The sequence below is a fragment of the Peromyscus maniculatus genome, chromosome 20, assembly GCF_049852395.1.
Source record: "Peromyscus maniculatus bairdii isolate BWxNUB_F1_BW_parent chromosome 20, HU_Pman_BW_mat_3.1, whole genome shotgun sequence".
In the NCBI taxonomy this organism is placed as follows: domain Eukaryota; kingdom Metazoa; phylum Chordata; class Mammalia; order Rodentia; family Cricetidae; genus Peromyscus; species Peromyscus maniculatus.
This window is the reverse complement of record NC_134871.1, coordinates 52,401,971-52,413,193: the sequence shown is the minus strand read 5'-3', so window position 1 is coordinate 52,413,193 and position 11,223 is coordinate 52,401,971. Positions and strand designations below refer to the sequence as shown.

Here is an 11,223-nt window from a genome sequence, read left to right as displayed (position 1 = left end):
CTCCACATGTGCACAGTTGGTGGGCGCGCGCGCGCGCGCGCGCGCGCACACACACACACACACACACACACACACACACACACACACACACAAGAATGTAGGTGGCTAGAAGGGACAGGAAATGGTAAACAAGTGGGTGGGGCTAGACACAAGAAGAAACCACGTAAACAAACACCCAGACCTGCCTTCAGCTAGTAAGGCTAGAGTGGAGCCAGGGAGAGTGGGAGGGGTCACAGGAATGCCCGCGGGAGCTTCAACGATGGGGCACCCCTCTCTCCTACCCCATCATGTCCCTGGAACTCTGCACACAGGACTCTTGTGTGCTCCATTTAGAATCCCAAGCCCCACAGGCCTTTCATCAGTGTGAGCCATTGGCACAGGTTAGGTCTGTGTTGCCCGAGGATGCAAAATTAGCGTTTGAGGGGTGGGATTTGAAAGGGATCTGGTCTTATTCTCTGAGGAGATGTGCTGGGCCTGGCCCACACCCTTTCTGCCTCAGTTTTCCAGTCCACCATATGGGCTAGTGATTCTAGGCTGAGGCTTATCTAGAAAGCCACAGTAGCCCCTTTATTCTCAGAAGTTGATCTTGGGGTGAGAAATCACTCCCTAATACATGTAATTGGGGGAAAGAATCGACACACTCCAAGCACGTCAGAACTAGTAAAAAGAAAAGGAATTCACAATAGGGTGTCACTTGCTTATGTAGTATGTCCGTGTACAGTTGAAGTCCTCCAGGAGAGGTGCAGTCGTTGGGGAGGCTTGTCCAGAGCAGGACCCTGGGCACGTCCCCACTCCAGTGCGGCTGGACTCTGGGTTTCACAGTCAGGTGTGGTTTCTACAGTTGCCAAGCAAAGTGAATTTCTTTGGCTACCACAAGGCAGTTTCATCGCTGGAAGGTGCATTTGTTTGCCCCGGGGAGAAAGACCTGATCACAGAGCTCCATTCCATGGGGGAGTCCAGTGGGGCTGCCCCCACCCAAAGCCTCATCCCCAGTGCCCAAACCAAAATTAGATGACTTCCTTATAGTCTCGTGTACTGGAGGAAAACACGGATTTTTTATTTTTTTTTTTTTTAACAACTTCACTGTCAAGAGGAGTGAGGGCTTTATTGACAAGACCCCCGTGGCCGGTTCTGTTCCCTGCACGGCTCAAATAGCCCCAGCACTGAGGCTAAACCTGCAGCTATCTATCCCTTTGCCCACCCTGGGGTCCTGCTCCTCTTGAACAACTAGAGACAGGTGGGATGCTGGTGGTCTCTGTTTGAAGACAAGGATAGAGAACGAGCCAATCTTAGCTCCACTCCGGGGACCAGGATGCTTCTCCAGTGTCAGATGCAGTGCTGAACCCCAAGGCTTTTTGGCTTCTGCCTAGCTCTTCTTTGAGTCCTGATGCACTTTTTTAAATAACTGACTGGTAGTGGACGTGGAGTCCAGCCAGCGGAGAAGATGGGTTCCCGAAACCGAAAGTGAGCTTGAATCTTTCACCCTACAGCAGGTGAATCTTTCACCCTACAGCAGGTGGCCAACAGTCTTCGGAGAGTATCTACACTCATACCGGGGTAGGACGCCCGGGATAAACTCGGCTTACTGGGATGGAAAGGCAGCCGCAGACCTGTGCACACGATGCAGTTCCGGGATAACTATGCAGACAGCTTGTTCTCTTTCTGACTTTCTTTAGCATAAAGGGGGTCGGGCAGACTACCTCACCCAGGCATCCCGCAAAGTAGGCGGGTCACCTTAGGGGGTAACCTTTACCCGCTCAAAAATTCTTCTCACATTAGCAGTGAGGACTCGGGCGTCACCCCGAATCGTTATTTTCCTTACTCATAAGTTTAAGGCATGAACAGCAACCGCCCGGATCATCAGGGGTGAGGAGTTATATTCTCATCACAGCTGTGGTGACTTTCCGATCGGTCGTTCAACCGGCAAAACCGTCGACGTGAAAGTTTTCTAGTGGTTTCCAATCATAGCCCTTTAACTCTTCCTCTGTACAAGGAGAGGGGGAAAGGAAAAAAAAGAATCCACTACGTCCCGGCCTTCTATATGCAGATTGAGAGCGGGCACCGCAGAGGCTCACGGGGAGCGGCCCCGCCCCTTCCGCTCCGAGCCCCTCTGGAGTTGTCGCGAGAGTTGGTCGTCGGGGCGTCGGGAGCTGCTGGGCGCTGCGGCCGCGGAGCGGGCTCGTCGCTGACGCTCGCTGCGCTCTCCGCTAGCCTAGCGGCGCAAGATGGCCGACATCTCGCTCGACGAGCTCATCCGGAAGCGCGGGACGGCGACCAAGGGACGGTGAGCGGCCTTGGCCTCTATTCGGGGGCTCGTGGGGCTCGCGGCTTCGTAGGGTTCGGGGGCGGGGGGGGAGGCAGAGAAGGGAGCCGCCCGCGCGGAGCCGCCTGCTCCCGCCCCCCTGCGTCCGCCGCGCTCCTTATTGGCCGGGCCGCGCGGGCCCATCCGCCCGCCAGCCCACTGCTTATTACCGGGCCCCGGGAGGCCCAGCTTCGGGCGGGCCGAGGGCTGGGCAGCGCCGGCCCTTCCTGCCTGGGTTCTGGGTCCGGGGCGGCCCACGGTGGCGCCGTCTCGGCTCGCGCGTTGCGGCCCTCGGAATTAAGAGGGCGGAAGTTGAGCGGACGGGACCGCAGCCCAGACCCCGTCCTGCAGGCTCTCCTGAGCCACTGTGGTTACCTCTGACCAGCTGAGAGGCCTGGTTCCTATCACTAGAGTGTCTGTAATGTGGTGGTCGCCAGTTTTCTCGAGACGGCGTCTCACATAGCGGGAGCAGGCCTCGAACTCTGTGGTGTTGCTGAGACCGGCCTTAAAAGCCTAGATCCTCCCGCTTTCGTTTCCCCAAGTGCTGCTGGGATGACAGGCGAGTTTGTTTGTGTTCTGAGAAGCTGGCGCCTTCCATGTTGCCCAGGCTGGTTTCGAACTCCTGAACTCGATCGGCCCCCCTGCCTCAGCCTCCTGAGTAGCGGGGACTCCAGGCACTCCCGCGCTATTTGTTTACCTTATGCCGGTTTCACAAATGGGAAGCTGGAGCCTGAGAGAGGGTAGGGTGGCTTTTCCCAAGGCCACGGAGTGCTCGGAGTTTTAACTGCCGAAAAAGACAGGGTGCAGTGGTGTTCGCTGATGGATGTCCTGGACTCGGTGAGACACTCAAGACTCAATAGACATCAACATCGGTAGCCATCTCGAGCTTTTATGGCTGTTGGGTCTGGAAATGACCAACCTTAGATGAGCAGAAGCAACTTTATTCCATCACCTTGGGGTACCAGAACTTCTAACTAGTTAGGGCCACAGGCAGGTCGGGATCTGGCTCAGTGACCCTGAGAAGAGGCCATAAGCTGCTGCTGCTGCTGCTGCTGCTGCTTCTTTTTTTTTTTTTTTTTTTTTTTTTTTTTTTTTGGTTTGTGGAGACAGGGTTTCTCTGTGTAGCTCTGCCTGTCCTGGAACTCACTCTGTAGTCCACGCTGGCCTTGAACTCACAGAGATCCACCAGGCTCTGCCTGGAGTGCTGGGACTAAAGATGTGCGCCACCACACTTGGTGGTGCTAAGAAGGGACTAACTACATCACGAGAGACTAACCTACCAGTGGATTACTCCACTGACGAGTTCATAGCTGGGATTAAAGGCGTGCACGAAAATCCCCAGGCACGGTGGGGAATCAAAGGAGGGCGTGCATCCCGGAATTCACAACCTGTGATAATGTAGTGTGCAAACTTAACGGGGCCTGCTTACACAAGTGTGTGGTTAGTTATCTCAGCACAGCTCTCGACACAGATGTCTCCCCCAGAGCCTGATGCTGTGCGGTCTACAAAACCTAGGTGGGTGGTCTTGGAATGTCAAGCAGTGAGGGCAGCTTCGGGAGAGGAAGATGTGTGCCCTAAGGGAGAGCAGGCCCTTCTCCGCTGTCCTTGGGATGGTCTTCCTGGCCGCTTGTTCAGAGGACTGCGCTGTGTGTCAGCTGTGACGTTGCTGTGACGTACTTGACATGGCAGTTGACTCTCAGTTTCAGTCCGTGTTTGCCTGGCTCTCGACTTGACTGAACTTTAAAGAAGCAGGGCTGTTCACCTCAGGGCCGCTCGGGCAGCCACGGAAGCAGGAGAGGTGAGTGGAGGAGAGGGAAAGGACAGAAGTACACCCTTCGAAGGAGGTGACCTGCTTCCTGCTTCTAGGCCCCACCCCGTAGTAGCCCATTTAGCTATGAACTGAAGGTTGGTCAGTGGAGTAATCCACTGGTAAGGTTAGTCTCTCGTGATGTAGTTAGTCCCTTCTTAGCACCACCAAGTGTGGTGGCGCACATCTTTAGTCCCAGCACTTCAGGCAGAGGCAGGCAGATCTCTGTGAGTTCAAGGACAGCCAGGGCTATATACATGAACCTATCCACCCCACCCCAACCCCAGTAGCTCCTCTAGCTGGAAACCAACCCTTCCACAGTGAGTTCTCTGGAGAACATTCTTGATCCAAACCATACTTTTTTTCTTTTTTTAAGTTCCTGCCACGTTAGAGCTGAGGTGATGGAGCAAGCCTGTCATCCCAGCACTAGGAAGGCTGAGGAGGAGTGGTACCCAGCCTGAGCTGTTGAGACCCTGCCTCAGAAAACAAAGCATGTACTTTGTAGTGAGTGTTGAAAGGGATGGGAGGTGCCATGGAGCCTCCCTTTACGGAAGAGAAGCAGGGAACCGCATAGGTGGAAAGACTCTGCACTCAGAGCACCACGGTTTGCTTCTGCTTTCCTTCCACGTCTGGAACAGAGTAGGCCTGTCCCCCAGGCCAAGTGCTCACTAGGTGGTGCCTTTCTTTGATGTCACTGTTGAAGGTTTAAAGAGAAAAAAAAAAAAGATCTGATTTTCAGTGTGAGGATTTTGCTTTTATGTGAAGATTGTATTGGAACAGGAGTATCTGGAGGACTAGAAGGCAGTGCAAGGGTTAAAACTTCTTGACATTCCATTTCACTTGCATAGTCAACAAACTGATCTGGGGCTCCATATCAAGTTCTGTGATGTCATACAGTAAATACATTGTTTAGTACTTTCTAGAAGGAATCACTGTTCTGGCAACTTTGGTTTTAAGTGTTATCAAAGTGATCCTGAGAAGAGCCTTGGGTTAAGTAACTGGGAGAGTGTGTGGCTCCTGGGGCAGCCACTCTCCTGCTAGCTGATGGGCAAAAGCCAGGGGCTGCCCGGGAAAACAGCCTCCATAACCTACCTGCCTGGTGGCCCTCCTCACTGCTTACCATAAGACCGCAGCCCAAGCACACCGAGTGCAGTGGGACCTGGGGGAGCGGTCTGAGCAGAGCTCCGGTGAATGGGTGTGTGTAGAGTGGCGAGCGTGGTTTGAATGACCCCTGATCCATCTCTGATGGGATCCTGCTGTCCCACCTACACTTGGCTCTAGTGATTTTAGCGCTCTAGTGCAGGCTGTGCCCTGTTGACTTCTGCCTTAGACTCGAGAGTCTCGGATTAAGTTAGTGAGTGCAGCATCTCTCTGTAGGTTCTTAGTCTGGTTCTTGGGATCACTGCTGGTCCGGTTAGAGTGTGCTGGAGTTGATCGGCTGAGAGCTTCACAGCAGTCTGAGGAGTCCTTGGAGCCACGGTGGGTGGCAGGACAGTGAAGCTGGGCTCAGATCTAGGCTCTGGACCTGCTCCTCACTCTGACTCCTTGTGAGGTAAGCTGAAGGAAGTGTAGCTCCAAACACAAAAACCAAGGTGGAGGAGTGCTGTTTTCAAGTAAATGTCTGAAAATACTTCAGTAAGGAACGTGTCCTGGTATCTTGTTACTAATTTAGGTTAAACTGTTTGTTTTCTCTGTATAAAAATGATCTCGGGACTGGCTAAGCAGTTAAGAGCACTGGCTGCTCTTCCAGAGGACCTGGGTTCAATTCCCAGCACCCACATGACAGTGCACAACTCTTTGTAATTCTAGTACCCAGGGATCTGTCACCCTCTTTTGGCCTCCCTGTGTACATGGTACACAGACAAACACATTCAGACAGACAATTATATAAAACAAAAAAATAAAATCTTCAAAAAACAACAAAAATACCAGCACCCTCCTCCCCCAAATGACCTCAGGGCCAGCAAGATTGCTCAGCAGGTAAAAAGGCCTGCCACCAAGCCTGACAACTGAGTTCCATCTCAAGACCCATTTGGTAGAGGGAGAGAACAGACTCCTGAAAGTTGTCCTCTGATCTCTACATTTGTGCTGTATGCGGGGTCTCTCTCTCTCCCTCTCCCCCCCCCCCCCCCCCCCCGTCGTCTCTGTCTCTGTCTCTCTCTGCGGGGTCTCTCTCTCTCTCTCACACACACACATACACAAATGTCTTATTCTTTTTTTTTGAATGGTGTCAACATGAATATACTCTTAGCATAACTTCCTTTCCTGCATTTAAATCCACTTTCTGTAACCCATGGCTACCTTCATGAGCCTCTTTTGTGTCAGGCATCTGGAGCTGGCCTTGGCTCTGTCTTCTACAGAACGAGGAAGACCAGGCCTTCCTGGTCCCCGCACACCCTTGTGTCTGCCGGGTTCTAGGTGGAGACTAGGAAAGAGGAGTCCAGTGGGCCCTCTCCTTGACCTGCGGTGTTCTCCCAGGGTCTCAGGAGTGCCCGGGCCGCTTGGAACATTGCAGAGTTGCAGTTATTGCTGTCCACAGACAAATGTGCAGGATGTGTTTAGGAAACTCAGTAGCTCCTACAATGGGATGTGGGGCTGCAGGCTCAAAGATGGGGTGAGACTGGAGACCCCCCATAGGGCAGGGCTTTGTTAGTGAGCCTTCAGCAGTTCTGGGGCAGGTACCATAATTGACTGGTTTAGAGGTCTGCCCCTGGCAGTTGTGTTTATTTGAAGAATCCCTGATGACTAATGCCTGCCTTATAGCCAGGGCTGCTGCCTGCTGGGATGAATAGCTGTCTTTTCATGCAGCAGAGGAGATGTGATTATAAAAAGCTGGAACACAGAAGCCTCCAGAGCTGTGAAAGGAGTTGAAAGAATGCCTGTAACCAGGGAATGAATGCATCAAATTGCAAAGTAGCTACTCCCCACAGGAGCAGCGCCTGTATCCCTGACTGCCAGAGCCTCTCTTCCACAGATGCACCCTCGTGTACAGACAAAAGTGGCATACGTGGAGGTGGCCCTAGGGTTATGTGACAGGGCAGTGCTGAGCTGTTTTCATGACTGTCCCTGTCACCAAGTGAGGCCTTGCTGTAGGTGAAAATGCCAGTCCAGATTGTCTTGGTGACTTGTATGTGAGCAGCTGAGCACTTGGTCAGGTGTCATTCATGGGCATCCTCACCCTAATCAGCAGTAGAGTGGGCTCTGTCCCTGAGGAAGACTAGAGCCCTGAGATGGTGCTGCTCCTGAAGACAGCAGTCACCCTTCCTTTTTACTTTGGAGGTGTTAATGTGGTAGATGAGAACTAAAACACTAACATCAGTAACGGGAAAGACTGTTTAAATTTGATTCCTCAAGTTAATGTCTGTTGACCCATGCTTAATTTGTTGGTGGGTCGTTGGTTTTTGTTTTCCAAGACAGGGTTTCTCTGTGTCACAGCCCTGGCTGTCCTGGAACTCCCTAGCCTTGAACTCAGAAATTCACCTGCCTCTGCCTCCTGAGTGCTGGGATGAAAGGCCTGCATCACCACACCAGGCTCTGGGTGGGTTGTTTTGATACTGGGGCATGTTGTTTCTTTGGGTGGAATGGACTGGTCAGGCTGGGGCTAGACCATTCTTTATGGCGAGAGGCTAGTGCCCCATATAGCCTGGCTCACTTCCTCATGACCTGAGGCTATTACCCAACTCTTAGAGTTTTTATTACTGTGAAGAGACACCATGACCATGGCAACTCTTACAAAGAAAACATTTAATTGGGGTGGCTCGCTTACAGTTTCAGAGGTTCAGTCCATTATCATCATGGCAGGGAGCATGGCGGCAGGCAGGCAGACATGCTGTTGGAGTATGTGGTAGCTGAGAGTCCACATCTTGCAGGCAGCAGGAAGTCAACTGAGACACTGGGTGGTATCCTGAGCATAGGAAACCTCAAAGTCCGCCCCCCCCACATCCTCCAACAAAGCCACAGCTCTTACTCATGCCACTCCCTGTGAGATTATGGGGGCCAGTTACATTCAAACTACCACACCAACGTATCCCAATTCTGGAAGAGTAAAAAGAAGGGACAGAGGTTGTAGTTTCAGGGAGGCTTCTCCAGTTGGAGTGGGGTGACCGTCAGACTGGTGGAGGGGGGCATGTAGAAGTCCCTTCCAGGTGGGATGGGGCATGAAGAATTCGGTGACCCTCTGGGCACAGAAAGCTTGTAGTCTTTGCTGGAGGACTTTGGAGAGACAGCTGAAAGTTAGCAGGAACATAATGATTGGGCCTGCCAAGGGGCGATCTGTGGTCCCCAAGCAGTCAGGTGGGCTTCCAGAAAGTATTGTGTGCCCTTTGTCTGTGTTGATTCCTCCTAATAATTGTTAGCCTTTTCCCGTACTAGGCCAGGTTGATTCCCAGGAAAACAGCATTCTTCCCCTAGGAAGGCGCAGATGCCTCCCTGTTGGCAGTCATTAAGTCTAGTCCTCTGCCGTTTTGGAGGACCACCACAGTCAGGGAACCTATTTAATTTTGTAAGGTGCCTGTGCTGTGTTGTACCAAGGTCAGGTCTTCCTTAATCTGATTGGTCAGTTGGCGGTGTTGTAACTGTTGGCAACCCATCACTTGTAGGGTGAGAGCCATTGGGAGGGCTTATGGGGGAAGTTCAGAGGGTAAAACACTTAAAAGACAGGGTAAAAAATGTGACTGTGAGGATAATAAGGATGAAGGAAGTGATCAGGGGAGGAGCCAGAGAGGGAGGGAACTAAAAGCCCATACATACACAGAAGCTTGTGGTTGAATTTTTGTTTGGTCCCTATGTCTTTGGGCCGCATCTCAAACCAGTTAGGATCTGTTGGTGTGGAAGCAACATCGTTTTCAGAGGAGGACACAAATCCCATCCCAAGCTGGAGTCAGATCTAGTCACAGACGAGGACTGCAGCAGGCAAAGAATCAGGTTGGGTGTTAGGCTGATCTGAAATTTTTCTTGGGCGTTGAGAGCTGATAAAACAGGTTAATTGGTGTAGAAAGGCTTCCATCTGGTTGTTCTAGTTCTGAGTGCCAAGAACTGATCAGAGTGGCAAAAAGAGGGATGGGGTTGGATACCCCGTCATAGGTCACCCAAACTGCTTTAGGGGTGTAGGGTGCAGATTTCTCTTTGCGCTGATAAAAGGGATAGTGTAGAAGGGCGTTAGTCAAAGTGCCTCAGGAGGGTCCATCCAAGGGGCCACAGTGAAACCCCACAGATGGCAAGGATCCAGAAAACTTCAGGAGGTAGTAACTGTACAACCTCCTGGGGAACATTAAGAGACAAAGCTAACATAAATTTTGTTTAGTAAGGTTTAATACAATTGTACAACTGGCCAGACCGTGTACCAGAGTTCTGTAGAAGGATAAGGTAATTGTAACTAGCAGTTAGTTACACCAAACTCCCACATAAGGAACGAGCACCTGGAAGCTTTGTAAAAGAAGCTTTAAATTCAGTTAAATTCAGCATCTAATTGGCAATTTAAAGGAGAACTAGAACCCTATTGAGTCATTTTTATAGGATTGTCTAGCAAGGTTTTCAAAGACACCACTTGGCTATTCTGAATAAATATCCACAACTGTGAGTATGATGACAGAATATCTGGCAGCCTCCTTTAATCAGGGCACATGGTGGTTAGGGTGTGGACCCTGGAATCAGCTTTTGTTAAGAGGAAGAATTGAAAGCCAGGGTAAAGGGCACAGCCACTTGAAATGGCGTATAGGTCCTATACCAGTCAGGTGGTAGGTAGGCTTAGGTACAGGTTTTCCCTGCTCACAGCATCCTCTTATGTCTGTTCGGGAGATGTTGAAGACAGGGCAGTTGCTCTGCCCTTCTTCCCAGCATCCTCTGTGCCTGGAAATCCTGCCTACCTATTGGCTGTTCAGCTTTTTATTAAACCAATCAGAGTGACACTTCTTCACAGTGTACAAAAATAGTATTCCTCAACAGTTTACCTCTCTGAGGCATTTGGAATGTGGATGTAGACTTTCAGACCCTTCACAGGCAAGAGAATTTATTCCCTTGTCATGTGAGAGTGAGGAGAAATTCATCCTCTCCACAGATAAGGTTTTTTTCTAGTTTGGCCTACACAGCCAGAGACAGGAGCAGCAGACCTCTGGCAGGTCTTATTTTCTCATGCATCCTTGTCTTGTAATGAGGCCGGCTTGCAGCTTACCCTGGTGGGGTTGTGCTCCATCCAAGGGGACTGCTTGGACCTGCAGACATCCTGCCATGCAGGTGTGTTGTAAATCCAGCCCACTTTACTCCATTTTTTTAGTATACCTGGTTTTGAATATGATTTTGTGTTAAACAGTTTTGAATATTATTTTACATTAAACTTGTTTTGAGTTACTTTCTTCAGGCTTATCTCTGACAACATATACAGAAAGACTAAATAATGGGAGGTATAAATTGGTCTCTCCCTCCAAGCTTGTTTCTGCAAATGACTCATTTGTACTTAGCATGACTACAAACATAGTTCTTTTTTTTTTTTTTTTTTGGTTTTTCGAGACAGGGTTTCTCTGTGTAGCTTTGCGCCTTTCCTGGAACTCACTTTGGAGACCAGGCTGGCCTCGAACTCACAGAGATCCGCCTGCCTCTGCCTCCCGAGTGCTGGGATTAAAGGCGTGCGCCACCACCGCCCGGCTCAAACATAGTTCTTTGCACATTAAAGAATTTGATCATTTATCAGGTAACTGACCATTAACTTGTATGCTTTAATTATCTTTAACTGCTTACAATAAGTAACTTTTATAAAACTAGGATTTTTTAAAATTTTTTTTCTCAAAATTGCAATTTTGAATTGAAGCTCTTTTAGTACCAAAATAAGCTTTAAACCATAGATACAGGGGGCTGGAGAGATGGCTCAGTGGTTAGGAGCACTGAATGCTCTTCCAGAGGATCAGTGTTCAATTCCCAGCACCCACATGGCAGCTCACAACTGTCTGTAACTCCAGTTCCAGGGTACCCAACACCCTCACACAGACATACATACACTAATGCACATAAAATAAAAATAAATTCTAAACCATAGATACAGTCCACGGGAAAACTAAACGTTAACAAAACCATACATCTTTAAGTCAGATTTTTGTTAACATGAATAGACCATTATATAACC

General features: G+C 50.3%; 1 protein-coding gene and 1 non-coding gene across 3 annotated transcripts in view; one reads left to right on the top strand and one right to left on the bottom strand.

Annotated features, from left to right (window-relative positions):
- Nucleotides 1-1,215: 1,215 nt before the first annotated feature.
- Nucleotides 1,216-11,223, top strand: part of Poldip3 (DNA polymerase delta interacting protein 3) — a 28,195-nt gene continuing 18,187 nt past the window's right edge. The window contains exon 1 of one of the 2 annotated variants that reach the window (XM_006980233.4): nucleotides 1,216-2,284. In XM_006980233.4, coding sequence (XP_006980295.1) covers nucleotides 2,226-2,284 — 59 coding nt within the window. In that variant the 5' untranslated portion in view covers nucleotides 1,216-2,225. Of the gene's footprint in view, nucleotides 2,285-2,418; nucleotides 3,140-11,223 lie in introns of those variants that run through there. The other variant, XM_042264917.2, reaches the window with a different exon arrangement.
- On the bottom strand, nucleotides 1,689-1,839 carry LOC121824564 (U12 minor spliceosomal RNA). The gene has a single exon (XR_006066496.1). It is a non-coding gene; the product is annotated as a U12 minor spliceosomal RNA (small nuclear RNA).